This window comes from Muntiacus reevesi, chromosome 15, assembly GCF_963930625.1.
Source record: "Muntiacus reevesi chromosome 15, mMunRee1.1, whole genome shotgun sequence".
NCBI lineage: Eukaryota > Metazoa > Chordata > Mammalia > Artiodactyla > Cervidae > Muntiacus > Muntiacus reevesi.
The window spans coordinates 55,508,596-55,522,855 of NC_089263.1; the positions used below are offsets into that span (position 1 = coordinate 55,508,596).

The following is a 14,260-nucleotide window of genomic DNA, read 5'->3' on the forward strand; positions in this document are numbered from 1 at the left end:
TTCAGCCTGGCTGAGCACAGGGTTGGACAGTGTAAATGCTAAGGCATCTTAATGCAGTGGACACATGAAGGAGGGCCTTGGCCTGGATTCCACACACATCCTGGGGATGCAAAGAAAGGCTCAGATGCGAGAGGACGCAGGATTGAAACGCCACACACAAGCTCGGGCTAGGTCAGTCATCCTTTAATGCCGTGGGGGGAGGAGGGGGAGGCAGGAGGGGGATCTGGACTGGGAGGGGAAGGCTGAACCCCGAGAGGCCGTTAGGCTTGGGTGGGATTCACCACCTTTCCCACGAAGAGGGGAGACTTGGTGTTTCTATCGTAGATGATGTAGAGGAAAGGTCTGTTGAACTCGACCTCTGGGGGAAGGGACATGGGGATGGCTTCCAGAATCGTGGCCCCGGCAGCTTCAGTCCCTTTCTCGTCGATGGTCAGAGCAGCCTTGTGGAGCGCCTGGAAGGGGGAGAGCAATGAGGTCGTGTGAGAGTGGAGACAGGCCCCCACCAAGGCCTGGGAGCCAGGCGAGGAGGGGAGGCTTGCCCAGGGCGGGGCACCCTCTGGCCTCTCCCCTCGCCCCCTGTCTTTCCCATCCCTGTCTACGCGGCCCTGCAGGGGACACACAAGGGATGCTAGCAAGGCCTCTGTCTGACCCACGAGGGATCAGACAGGTCCCTCTTCCTGCCTCTTCCTCCCCAGCCTTCCTGGGAAATCGGGGGAGAGAAGGTTTTCCTGCCCTCTGTCTCCTTGGTTCCCCTCTCATTCATGGAACCAGATACTAAGCTCCTTGGGGAGCAGGACTCTGAGGGGTACTTTCACGTGCCTTGTCCCCACCCAAGTGCTCCGCTCACAGTACTGAACCGCAGTTGTTTTCTTGGGCACCTGTCGTTCCCCTGAATAAATGGCATCTTTGGTTGAAATCACTCAGACTCAGTGATTCGCCAGTAGTTTCCAGAGTCTCAGATGCAGGGGCCAAAGGGTCTTGGCAATCCCCGAGCCTAAGTCTCTCTCTGTAAGTAGGGGGTTATAGGGACCCAAAAAAGGGAAGTCCCCGGCCAAGGATGAGAGAGAGAGTATGTGACACAACCTCGCACCGAGCACGTGAGGCCTCCTCCCCTCCGTCAGCCGACCACACTGCCGTCCTGGTGGAGCGACGGCGCTCCTCCGGGCCTCAGTCTGCAGGCGGGCCTGCGTCCCCCTGCCCCGTCCTCAGCCTCGGCCCGGAGCTGCGGCCCCGCGTGCATTCTGACCTATGGACGTCGGGGACACGCTCACCTTGGACACCTTCAGAGGCTGATCCTTGGTGATCCCTGAGAGGTCAGCCCCGTTGCTGAAGACCTTGGTGACGCCCAGTTTGCCCAGGACAGTTTTCAGATCATACGTTTCAGAAATGGACAGTTTGGGCAAATGTAAATTGGCAGAACTGTCATGAAAAAAAAAAAGGTCACAGAGTTGAAAGTGCTTCCTTTTCTGGTCGTTTTTCCCACTGGCGCCCTCTCCCGCTGCTCTCACACTTTGCTTTATTCCACTTTTAGTTCCTCGACGCCCAGGGTCAGAGGACATCAGAATCAGAGCGAGCCTCTTGTCCTGCAGAGCCTCTCAAGTGCCACCTCCTCTCAGAAGGCCTCCCGGAGGATCCAGGGTGTCCTCTGGAAGGACTGTGCTCACTACCTCCCTGTAGGGTTTGGTCGCGCCCCCTAGACTGGGACTCCTCCAGGGCCAGAATCCCAGGGGACTGTGGGGTGTGGTGGCAGGTCCTGAGCGACGTCTGCTGAGGGCATGAGGATTACTTGTCTGTCTTTCCATCTTTGTTTTATGTTATATGTGATAAAATTGCTCTTCCTTGCCTGGGCATATTTCCAAACAGAGACAGGCACTGATATGGAGGGCATGGTGGGACCTGGTCAAACCACACTCATCTGATGACAGAGGAGTCAGAACCAGCCTCAAACAGGTCCTGGAGTTTCCCGCTCTGGGCGTTGGCTTTTTCAGCCTCTCCAAGCAGTTCCCCCCTGACCCCCGATCCTGCCGTGGACTTTTTAGCCCGTAATCCACACTCTATCCTGTAATCTACATTCAACTGCCACTTTTGCCGGGAAGCCCATCCTTTTCTTTCTGGGTTTGCCAACAACATGTGTTGACATTGCTCTCCTTGTGCACCAGGAAAGGGCAGTGTCCAGGCTGGGGAGGACGTCCTCAAGGACAGGACTTTCACTCCTCACTCCTGGGCACCAGCCCTCCGTGGAGTCTGCCTGGTACCATGTGCGTGCGTTCTGGCCTCTGTTGGAAGCAGGCACACGGTGGTCGTGGCCATGGTCAGTGGGTCTACCCCCCCACCACCGCCAACTGTCTGACTGGACCAGATGTGGCAGCTGCCGGGTCGGTCTGTTTGGGAGGTCACCTTGCATATTTCTTTTCCAGGAACTTGGCGAGGAGTTCGTTGTTGAGCTTGTCCTCCAGCTGCTGCAGTTTCCCCGAGTCGGGCAGGATGAAGCAGGCGGTGACATTGCCTGCATAGTCCATCAGCAGCACCCAGCTGGCGAGCGTGTCGCAGTAGCGGAGGTCAAACAGGCCCAGGCGGTTCATCATGGGCACCTTCACGGTGGTTTGCTCGTCCACGTGGAAGTCCTTCTCTGTGGTGTGTTCCACCTCGAAGGGCTTCTCCCATTTTCCTGGAGAGGAGAGACAGCGGACATCAGCCAAGGGTGGGAGAAGGTTTAGTAACAGTGGGAGAAAAACGGAGCCCTGAGCCTCAGGTTTGCGTGTGTGCTCAGCCACTTAGTCATGTCCAACTCTGCGACCCCATGGACTGTAGACCACCAGGCTCCTTTGTCCATGGGATTTCCCAGGCAAGAATACTAGAAGGGCTTGCCATTTCCTACTTCAGGGGAGCTTCCTGACCCAAGGATCAAACCCGCATCTCCTGTGTCTCCTGTGTTGGCAGGTGGATTCTTTACCCCTGAGCCACCTGGGAAGCCCCAAACCTCAGTTTTACCATCTGTAAAATGGGTCTAAAGTGAACAGAAGGTCTACAGAAAAGACTTAGGGGGAGAATAATGCAAGGCTGGTATAGGATCCAGAATTTCAATTTTGTAGAGGCTCATGTGGTAGAGGAAGGATTTGAATCTTGGTCTTCCTGACTCCAAAGGTGTCACCACTTCCTCTGCACTGCAGTTGTCAGAAGTGTGATTTGGGATTTGTTTTTCTGACTCTATTTTGGGAGGCACTGCATATCATATACCTCTCCCAGGTAGGAATTTGCAGTGCATGTTAGGACATTTAGGGCTCTGAAAAGTCCTGCAGAGATGAAGGTACTTTGTTTAATCCATAATTCCCTAACCCTATTTGATCACAGGAAGTTTTAGTGGTCATGTGTGGAAAATTGAATAACACATGCAGAGATGCATGGCTATATCCCATTCAGTGCTGCCAGGAAAGTTAATAACTGAGTGTTTGAGAATATTTTGGGGGTGTTTCTGTGCAACAAAGCTCAGACTGGTTATGCAACCTTACCTTTAAAGGATATGTAATTCACCAGAGCAAACACTGTGTCTTGGTCAAGAACCTTTACCAAATTCACAATTTTTCCATGGCTTCCCTTCTCTACATAATCATTGATCTTCTTCTTGGCCTCCTCAGCATCCCTGAAGTTGATGGAGAAGGCTTCAGAGTGATACAGATTCTTGACATCCTCCAAAAATGTATCCACTAGCTTCGCACTCTCATTGATGAACAGACCGTTGCCAGTGGTCAGTTGCAGCTGGTGGTTTGGCTGGTTGAGGGTGTGGAGAAGATGCTGAAAGCCTTTGTGGATCTCAGCCTCTGCTAGCTCAGTGAGGTTGAAACCCAGGCCTTCTAGGATCTCAGTGTGAGTGTTGCCCTTGGCTCCCAGGGAGAGCATCGCAAAGGCTGAAGCGATGCTCACTGGGGAGAAGAAGATGTTGCTGGTGTTGGACTGATGGGCCAACTGGTGGTATATGCTGAAGGCAAAGTTGGCCAGGTTGGGGGCAATCTTGTGGCAGGCTGCTTCCTGGTGGGATGTATCATCTGTCTCTTGGACAGCGTGTCCGTGGAGAACTCCAGCCAGGGAGATGGGGACCAGGCAGCACAGGGCTGCCAGCAGCAGGAGGGCCCGCGTGATGGAGGGTGCCATTATCCTGCAAGAGACAGAAGGGTACCATGCCCAGGTCAGACCACACAGTGAGTCCCTTGGCCAAGGACTGATGCCAGGTCAAAGCAACCAGTTTATCGAGGATTTATATGCCAAACACTCTTCTATGTCAGCATCACTGAAAGACTCAGAACAATGGCAGGGACTTGATGGCGCTTATTGCATGCCAAGTTCCATCCTGAGCTCTTTACTGTCTTATCTCACCATGTTCTAGTAACAGTCCTCTGACCTAGGTCATGTGACCCCCTGGGCTTACAGATGAGGAGACCAAGCTCCTAGAGGTTAAGTCACGTGTCCAAGGTTCCAGGACAGATAAGTAGCAGAATCAGAGTCGCACTCCCAGGTCATCTGCGTCTGGAGTCCACACTCTGGATGGCTCCGCTAACATCTACAATGACCCCAAGGTATAAGTGCCACTGGTCTTATTTTGGGAAGAGGAAACTGAGGGACAGGAAGTGGCTAATGACCCACTGTACCCCAACACTCACAGTGAACCTCAGCCCCTGGTAGATTTTCCTGAGCTGGAGGGCCGCTCTCACAGTGAGTCTGTGGCCTCAGGACTGTGCTGACGGTCAGCTTAGCTACCCACCCTGCTTGCCTCCTCTGTCCCAGCTCTGTTGCTCAGCATGCCTGTGGCTGCTGAAGGCCCTGGCTCCTCCAGCCAAGTGGAATTTGCCTTTATGCGGGAGGTGGGGTGGGTAAGAGTTGGAAAAACATCTTTTCCTTTTCAGAGAAGCCTGGGTTCTGATCTAGGTCTCTGTCACCACCAGCTGTGTGACCTTGGATGAGTTGCGTGGTCTCTCTGGTCCTTATTGTGTCACAGGTAGAAAGTCAGATTTGGGGGATCTTTGAAAGTAAGATCTTCACTAAGTCTAGACGCCACACTTTACGTTGAGAGCACCTGAGACAGCAGAGGGCCTTGAAGGAGAGGCTGATAGATGGACAAGCAGAAGCCCTCAGAGGATGACAGAGGAAGATGAGCTCCACGGCTGGTCGGGGGAGACAGCAGGGAATGGCAAGGCCTGTGGCTGACCCACCTAGGTCAGGCTCCTTCGAGTGGTCGTCAAAGTCAATGTCTCCTGCGGCAACACAGGACCAGCTCTGCCCCCACAGAGCTCCCTCCATCCCCACATGAACACCCGAGGTGAAAAAGTTGGAAAGAAGGAATGCTGGGTTTTATTTACCCCCTTGGACTTTTAAAAAGTTCCTTTCCAATAAACAACAAGATGAAGCACAAAACTGGTTTCTTTCCATTACCATTTTTTCCCCCCTGGGCTTCAGGTCTTTAAATAATCTAAATAGAGGAGACCACAGATTATGTAATAACTGTTTATATTTTTCATAAACTAGTCAGTGGTTTTAGAGCAGAAGATGGTGCTGAGATTAATTCTGTATATTTCCATCGCCCTTGGGTTTCTTGCTACCTCCCCACTGGATTTTGGTGTGGTCCTTCATGGCTGATGGAAATTCCCCATCTTGGCAAGGCTCAGAGATGATGAGGGATTTGAACTCTGCACGATGGGGACACTACATATGCCAAGTGGCCTCAGAGTCAGAGGCTGTGGCTTCTTGTCCGCACAGGACCACCTCTGTCCACGTGGCCTTGGGCAAGCATTTACTTGTTTCGGGGCCTCACTCTGCCCAGCTGTATAAACTGAGGTTAAGAGGGACCTAAAAGAGGTCCCTGTGTACCAATGCTGGAATTTTAATTAGAGGGGTATCTGGGTTTGGTGGAACAAGATGGACTGAAACTTCCCATGGGGGTACCGGGTGAGGTGCCCTCCTGCCAAGAGGGATGTTGGCCTTAGGAAGGTAACAAGGCTGGCGTGGGGCTGAGGGGAAGAGGGGCTACAGCTGGGGTGAGCACCTCCCTGCCCCCACCCCATCCTTCTGCCTGGGGGTTACATCACCTCCTCTGGCTTCCTCCTCTCACAATAAACGGTCTGAGGCCAGGAAGGGGTCAGAGCCTTGCCAAGGCCCTACAGTGAGTCAGGCACAAAGCTGGCTGGAGCAGGGCTTGGTTTCCCCACCTCTCGAACTCTAGGCGGGACAGTGTGTGCCCAGCTCAATTCAGTGAGTGTCAGAATTAGGTCCCGAACACTCTGATGTCAGCCTTGAGACTCCGTTGGCTTCCTTTTGCCTCCCAGTCTATTCCTCAGAACTTTGGGGGCCCAAGACCTCTCTCTCCTCTCCCCTCTATCAAAGGCAGTCCTTTCCCCCCAGAGTCACCAAATTCTGGTGGTGGGGAACCAACCAGAGATGAGAGAGGACATGGTGAACTGCCCAGAGGTATAGGGACCAAACTTTAAATCAACAGAATGAAGATGTCACAATGACACTTCCAGAGTCTGGGGTAGGTCGGGGACAGTGAATGAGCTGCCCCTTTGCCTAATCTCACGTCATTTCTTCCTCCAGGACATAAAACAAGTGACCAAGAGCGACCCAGCGGGGTTTAAGGAAGTGACTGTGACCTAAGGTCACAACCTACTGACACCTGGGTAAGCACAGGGTGACTCAGCCCCGCCACTTACAGGTCAGCGGCCTTGGGCAGGTGATGGCACTTCTTCAAGCCTCGCCTTCCTGTAAGTGGAGAGAAGAATCTCTTGCAAGGCAGATGTGAGGAATGGATAAGGTGATGAGTGGGTGGGCATCTAGCAGGTGTGGAAGCCCTGGCTGTGCCCAGGGAGGGTTCAAACTAGAGACCTGGCAGATTTCTTCCAGGGCAGTTAGCCCTGCTCAGAGCCAGAGAGGGGAACCCTGCTTCACAGAGAATGGCCTCTGAGTTTAGAAAATGTTCAGTTCAACTCTCCAGGTCTTTATTCGTTGACTGTTAGCTGCCGAACCCTATTCTTAGCAAATGCCAGCAGGAGCACCCTCCTCGTTTCACTTAGTGAAAGCAGGCATCCATGCACTGTCTCATCTTCCTTCAGAGCTTACCCTGAGAGGTGGGAGTTATTATTAGCCCCATTTTATAGATGGAGACAGCAAGGAGAGCCAACCAGTCCATCCTGAAGGAAATCAGTCCTGAATATTCATTGGAAGCACTGATGCTGAAACTGAAGTTCCAGTACTCTGGTCACCTGATGCAAAGAACTGACTCACTGAGAAAGACCCTGATGCTGAAAGATTGAGGGTAGGAGGAGAAGGGGACGACAGAGGAGGAAATGATTGGATGGCATCACCAGCTCAATGGAGATGAGTTTGAGGAAGCTTCAGGAGATGGTGAAGGACAGGGAAGCCTGGCGTGCTGCAGCCTACAGAATCACAAAGAGTTGGACCTGCCTGAGCAACTGAACAACAACATAGATGGAGAAATTGAGGGCTGTAGAAGTTAAATAAATTATCATAGAACTGAACTGGTGGCTTACAGAACTAATTTTTTTTGGCGTGCAGCATGTGGGATCTTGGTTCCCTGACCAGGAATCAAACCTGTGTTTCCTGCAGTGGAAGTGGAGGGTCTTAATCACAGAACCACTAGGGAAGTCTCCACAGAACCGAATTTAGTCCTAGGTGTTTTGATTCCTGAATTTGTCATTTAGCCCTTCTCTGTGTACAAAGCTGAAGGCAGAGGCTTCAGAACAGAAAACCTCAGAGGTGGCCTGGCTGAACGAAGATGGGCAACGTCACTTTGTGGCTAAGATTAGAGTATGAGGCCAGAATGCCCATGCTCAATTCGTTATCAGTTCTGTGACCTTGGACTAGATACTCAGCCTCTCTGAACCTCAGTTTCCCAGTGATGATATGGGTGTACTTCCCCTAAAGACTATTATGCAAATGAAATAGGTGCAAAGTGCCAAGAAATGCCTGGCACGCTGTCAGTTCTCAGGAGGCATCAGTTGTTATTGACACTGTGGTTCTTTCAGGATCCTCTAAAAGAGTCTGGTTGCCTTGGCCTGAGTCATTTTTGTACTCCATCTCCAAACACCAGTGATGAAAAAATCATATCCTTTAAAGTCCAGAGATCAAAGCCAGTGGGAGTAGGGTAGGGGCAGGAGGGCCAAGGTTATCTGTTTTACCCAAAAGGGCAGAGAAGATGAGCAACTGTCCAAGGTCACCCAGCATCAGAGGTGACTCAAAGCTAGCCCAAGCTTCCCATTCCCCAGCTGGTGCCTGAGACCCGAAGCGACAATTTGGTAGTGGGCATGAGGGCAGAAGTGGGGATTCTGGAGGGGATTCAGCCTAAGCTTGAATCCTAGATGGTGTGTAACTGGGGGCAAGGGATGAACCTTTCTGTCCCAGAAGTCCTCATCTGTCAAATGGGAACACCACGGTAACTACCTCAGAGGATTGCCATGAGGCTTAAATAGAGGCTGGCTATCCAGAGTGGCGGCTCAGGAATACAGCTCACAGCCCACCCCCCAGAACAGTGCCCTCCCCAGTTCCCTATCTTCCACTGCACACAAGGATGGCCAGAGGCCCGCTGTGCACAGAGGGGTCCGCTTTGGTAACTCCAGGCTGAGACCTGGTGCTGTTCGGTTCTGGACACTTCTGCAGAGGATGGAGGCATGATGAACAGCTGAAACTCAGAGCTTCTGGTCCGAACTGGCTTCCCTACTAGGTTACTCTGTGAGCCTGGGCCGTTCACTGTCCCTCCCTGAGCCTTATCGTTCTCATCTGTAGAAGTGGGAAAAGATATACATCGAGCAAATGCAGAGGCAGCGAGACCTACAGAAGACCGCCGATGGGAAAGATACAGGAGCTGTGCCAGCAGAAACATACTCCCTCCTAGGTCGCTGGATGCCAGAGCCAGCCCCCACCCCCTCACTTCCACTTCCGCTCACTCCCGCCACTTCAGTCACCGGGAGGAACTGGTGGGCCCTGGACAGGCTTGGGGAGCAGGAAAGGACCGCTAGGGCTGCTGTTACTATGACAACAGGCGGCCCGGCCCCAGCCTGCTCCATCCTCCTTGCATCCCCAAGGCCTGCCTGGGTAGCGCAGGGTCCCGGAAGCATCCGGCCTGTGGAAGGCATACTTACGATTCACTGTCCCAGGTCAGGGCTGGTGACTGAGGCCGAGGAGACAGAGCCCTGTCCTTGCACGTATTTAAGCACTGGACCCAGAGGGGCGAAGGGGGAGGCTGCTGGTAAACATTAACCAAGGTCACCCCAGTTATCAGAGGAACAAACAAGGACTAAGTCCACTGGCTGGACACTGAACTGCCTGCTCACGTTGTCCGTCGGTGCTCCTCCTGGGCGGCACGCAGCCCTGTGCTCCACATCCCCGAGCCTTTGTGCCCAGCTCATGAACCACGGCATCCTGCGGCCAAGCTGGTCGGCATTGGTGCCGACCTTCCGGGGGATGGCATGACTTTTGCTGGCCTGCAATCAGTGGGGAGCTCTCAGGTGCTGCTCCACCGGCAGCAAAAGCTACCACTTATGCAGCCACCTCGAAATGCCCACTGCTGGGACTTCCCTGGTAGTCCAGTGGGTAAGAATTTGCCTACCAGTGCAGGGGACATGGGTTCGATCCCTGGTCAGGGGAGATTCCATATGCTGTGGGCCGACTAAGCCCATGTAGCAACTGCAGGAGCCTGTGCCTTAGAGTCCGTGGCCCATAACCAGAGAAGCTACTGCAACGGGAAGGCCGTGCACCGCAACTAGAGAGTAGCCCCTTTGCCACAACTAGAGGAAGCCCTTGAGCAGCAACAGAGATCCAGCACAGCCAAAAAAAATTAAAAACAACAAAAAAAGAACATTAAAAAAAAGGCCCACTGCTTAAAATGCAAGGGGTAGAGAGCGTTATGAGCTCGGCTGGCAGATAGGAAAACTGGTCATCCACCCAAAGTCACCAAGCAGACACAAAACCTCTCTCGCCTTCCCTGGAAAGAAAATGGGGCCTGACTGCCATTGACACGGCTACCCAAGGCTGAATCAGGTCCGGTGGCATGGGCACAGGCCCGGGGTCTGAGAGTAAATCTACAAAGAGTCGTGTGGCCTCAGGCAAGCTGCTACATCTCTCTGAAACCTGGGGTAGTTTCATTTGCATCCTAAGGCCTTGGAGGTCCCACTTTCCAACTCGTTGTCAGGGATATGGAAATCACTTATGTAAAGCACCAGGCTTACACTAGGCTCTTGATTTTGATCTGCACAGCCCTCTGCTCACACCTGCTCACCAAGCTTCTCCAGGTAGGAGGAGGTGCGATTCCTGGCCAGCCTCAGGCCTGTTTCTGTTTCCGCTGGATCTGGCTTCCGGCCAGCTAAGTCGACCCACAGGCTGCCTAAATTTTCCTGGGACCTGTGGCCCCATCCGGGAGCTGTGGCAGGCTTTTGGGGGCACTGGTGGTGGCCAGAGTGGCTAGGGCTAGGGACTGAGGCCAATAGGGTCCTACTGGGGCAGCGCTCATAGTGTGATGCCAGCTGCCTTAGGCTTTTCAGTGGGTTAGAGTCCATTTAGAAGCCTAAGGCAGTTGGCATCATGCTGTGTGCACCGCCCTACACTCCCTTGGCACACCGTGTACACTCTGTATTTGTTGAGCCAGTGGACAAGTGTGTCTTTGTCCTCCCCTCATCCCCTGGCCCCAGCTATGGGACTGTGCCTGGCGAATAGCCTGTAGTTTCCTCTAGCACACAGGTTTAGGCCAGGGAACTCAGCATCCCCACTCACTGGCTGTGAGGTCTCGGTGAGTCGTTTAATCGCTTCATGACTCAGTTTCCCCATCTGTAAAATGGGGATGTGAAGCTCCTACCTCACTGCAGTTTCAGAGCTCGGAGTCCAGCGTCAGGGGCATGTGGTCAGCCCTGTGCCGGTGGGTCTGCCTATTGTGATTCTGGGTGGGTGGTCTGGGGATGAGGGGAGCATTCCAGGAGCTTCCCTCCAGGCTTCCCTTACTCAGCCCTCTCAGTGTCCCTATGAGGTGAGTGTGTACCACCCCCCATATAGGAGCAGAAACGAGTTCAGGGAGGGAAGGACTCTCCACTCCCATCCCTCTGGACTCCTGGATCCCACAAGCTGGCTCCAGAACCCTGACTCTCTCCCCTGAGTTGGCTGAAGGGGTTTCTTACCCAGGGCTCTGCACCTACCCACAGCTTGAAGACCTAGGGTGTGATGAGACTGCCCTCCGTCTGCCCTCCGTCCCTCCTGGACATTTCTTCTTCCCCTCCCTGTGCCTCAGTTTCCCCATCTGTACAATGGCCTCCCTCCACGCCTGGTTGCTCCTCCCAGCTTTCTCACTGAATGAGCATAGGCAAGTGTGCAGGCTGTTGCCACGCTTAATGCCTTTCAGCCTGGTGGTCTGGGGCAGGTGGGAAGGCGCCCCCCCCCCCTTACCTTCAATACCCGGTTCTTGTGGCAGAAGGAACTCCTCTTCTCCCGGGGCTCCTGGAGACCGTGTGTGCCCTGAGCGAGGCACCCAGGCTCTGCCAGCGCAGGAGGAAGAAGCTTCTGGGTGGTTCAGGCAGCAGGTCTGGGAGGGGTGGGGACCCCGGGCAGGAAGCCGCCTTGCACAAAGCTGCCAGGAGCCAGGCAGATGCCAGAAAGCCCTTCCCAGCCCAGGCGGCAGTCCTGTGTATCACCTGTTAGCCCTGCTGTGTCTGGCTGTGTGACCCAGGATGAATCACCCAGTGCCTCTGAGCTTCTGTAAGCGGGCTGGTCGCACCTGGCAGCGGATTAATGGGGATGGCAGGTGTCTCCTTTTGGCCCAGAGCCGGGCATCAACATCCTGGCAGGTTTCCAGGGCCACCTGTGGAGGGAGGCGGCCTGAGCCACCTCTGAAATGCACCAGGGGAGCCCCGCAGAGAGTGAGATGGGCTGTGTTTACGGGGAGGGCGTGTCACAGGCGCTGGCTGCGGGAAGAAGGGATGTAAGACTTCAGGGGGGACTGGGGCACTTGGAGGAGGAGTGAAGAAGGGGCGTGGGGCAGGGCCTGGCAGCAGTGAGGGGCGCTGGGTTGGGACCTGTTCCTTCTGAGTCCAGGGCTCCATGCTCAGCCCTTATTTGTTTCTCCATCCTCACACTGCCCACTTCTCTAGGATTTCACGCTGCAGAGAGCTGCTCTGGACATGCATCCTGGGAAGAAGGGGTGGGGTGATCTGGGAAAATGGGCAAGCACAGAATGCCTGGGGTGGGTGCACCCAGTGGCCGTTCTCCAATCACAAATCAGAAGCCAAGCTGGAGAAAGTCCTGTCCACTTGGTTACTTCTGGAACTGCTGATGGCTGTACCTGAACTGATTCCCTGGGAGTGAGTGTATCCTAGAAAGATGCTGTGGGCTGGCTGTGAATTAGGGGCGTTTGGGGAGACCCTGTCCCCCATAATCCTGCCTAGATATGGGAGAGGACTGGAAAGAAACCTGAGAGTGAAATGTGGAGTCTGCAGCAGGAAGGGAGTTAGGGGAGGAGTGTAGATCAAGTAGATGAAGGACCAGAGGCCCTGCTTGGTCCAGAGAGTGATGGAGCACTTCAGGGATGCTACATCTGTTGGCAGAGCTTCCCAAGAGTGCGAGACCCAGCCTACACCGACTGCCCCAGGCACACACACAGACACATCAGTGTATCCCTGATACTCACTATGGGAGCCCTCTTCCAGGCACCAGCTCCCTTCTTCAGGGGGCAGTGTGGCTTAGTGGCTGAGGCATGGGCTGGGGGGCTAAGCACCTGGATTTAAGCCTTCACTCCACCTCTCTCTGATGAGATCTTAGCTAATCAACCTCTCTGAACCCCTGTTTCCTCTTCTGTGAATTGGGGAATAAGAATGACCACTTCTACCAGGACTGTGAAGAGCCAGTGTGATGACAACACACAAGACCGAGGGCAGTCTCAGGCACAGATGGGCTCTAAATCAATGCCAAACACATTTTATCTTTGATATTCTGAGCCCAGAAAACCTTTCAGATGAATCTCAGGATCTGAGCAAGAGAATGATCTGGGGGGGACGGGTAGCGCATTTGCTCAGAGACAGCTCTTCAGATTCAAGCTTCTGCCTAAAGGCCAGCAATCCCCTCTCCTGGGGGCTGGGCTCATTTTGCTCCCTTAGGTCACAGGGCCAGGTGCAATTACATCTTTCTGAGCACCTGTGAGGGGCAGAGGGCCAAGTTGGGTGAGGGGTGGTTGGAACCAGGGGGACCTAGACTCAGAGGAGGAACTCATCTCAACTCTCTGAGCCTCAGTTTCCTCCTCTGTTAAATGGACATACTTAAAACGATTGTCATGAGGCTTAAATGTAGGGAAACTGGTGGGGTGTGTGACAGGCCTGCTCTATTAGCAGACCTGGCACCGTGTCCGTCTTCTCATAGCTCATTTACATTAGTAGGGTTAGTTGTGTGGTCCAGGTTTTTGATTCCAGGAGATGGACCGAGTTTGCATCATTAGCTCTCCTCATCCTGGCATCTCGCAAGTCTACCAGCTTGCAACACCCTTGTGGACCTTCTGCGCACAACCTCCATGGCTGCTTCCTGTGTGTGAGGCTCAATTCTTCCTTTTTCTGGAACTATCTGACTTATTCCCAGCTTCTCATTTTACTCTCCACCCTCACCTGGAGAAAAAGAAGGCAACTGTTTGCTTTATAACTGACAATATAGTTACTATTAATAGAAGGAATAGACCACCTAGCTGTTGCTTCCTCCCCTACTTGTTAAAATGAATAAAAGTAATGTTTTTATTGTCACTATTATTTACACACTTTATTTTAACTTTACCCTTTTGCATATGGCCATTATGAACTTTCACCTTTTATGAGGCTCAACCCCTGTCCTGTTTAATGATAATAAGTATTTCCTTGTGGATGTTCACATTTTGGGAATAAGGAGTCCTTTTCATTTATCTCTCTTCTCCTTTCCACAACCCTGACTGACATCTTAGAAAGCACACGCTTGTTTTCTAGCAGTGACACTATGTCCCAGGCCCATCTTCTTTTTCTTCTTCCCCAAGACATGGTATCAGCGACCCTCTCTGGGCGAGGAAGAGAGAGGGGGTTGGCCAAGGTCCTCCTGGGCACTGCAGGGAAGGCCGGATGTGCAGGAGGCTGAGAAGGACTTTGGGACTTGTTTTTCAGAAATATAAGCCCCGCGTGGGTGTCTCAGATAACAGAAAGCAATAGGGCTCTTTCAGCTTGCCCAACACAGACCTTGGGTTGCAGTGGTTTGATTTACCTTGTTGCCT

The 14,260-nt window shown here is 53.2% G+C and overlaps 1 protein-coding gene across 2 annotated transcripts; it reads right to left on the minus strand.

Annotated features, from left to right (window-relative positions):
- Positions 1-260: 260 nt before the first annotated feature.
- SERPINA1 (serpin family A member 1) lies at positions 261-11,507 on the minus strand. 2 transcript variants are annotated; one of them, XM_065906623.1, is made up of 5 exons: positions 11,434-11,507; positions 3,510-4,153; positions 2,398-2,668; positions 1,272-1,419; positions 261-452 (listed from the first exon to the last, which is right to left on the minus strand). In XM_065906623.1, the coding sequence occupies exons 2-5, from the start codon at positions 4,147-4,149 to the stop codon at positions 261-263; spliced, it is 1,251 nt and encodes a 416-aa protein (XP_065762695.1). In that variant the 5' UTR covers positions 4,150-4,153; positions 11,434-11,507. The 2 variants fall into 2 exon arrangements, with proteins under 2 accessions (XP_065762695.1, XP_065762694.1); XM_065906622.1 differs by lacking the exon at positions 11,434-11,507 and adding an exon at positions 9,144-9,212.
- Positions 11,508-14,260: the final 2,753 nt, after the last annotated feature.

Coding starts and splice junctions, on each gene's coding strand:
- SERPINA1 (XM_065906623.1), bottom strand. CDS start 4,149: ATGGCACCCTCCATCACGCGGGCCCTCCTGCTGCTGGCAGCCCTGTGC. Junction 2,669..3,509: donor GAATTACATATCCTTTAAAG/GTAAGGTTGCAT, acceptor TCTCCTCTCCAG/GAAAATGGGAGAAGCCCTTC. Junction 1,420..2,397: donor CTGGAAAAGAAATATGCAAG/GTGACCTCCCAA, acceptor TTTTCATGACAG/TTCTGCCAATTTACATTTGC.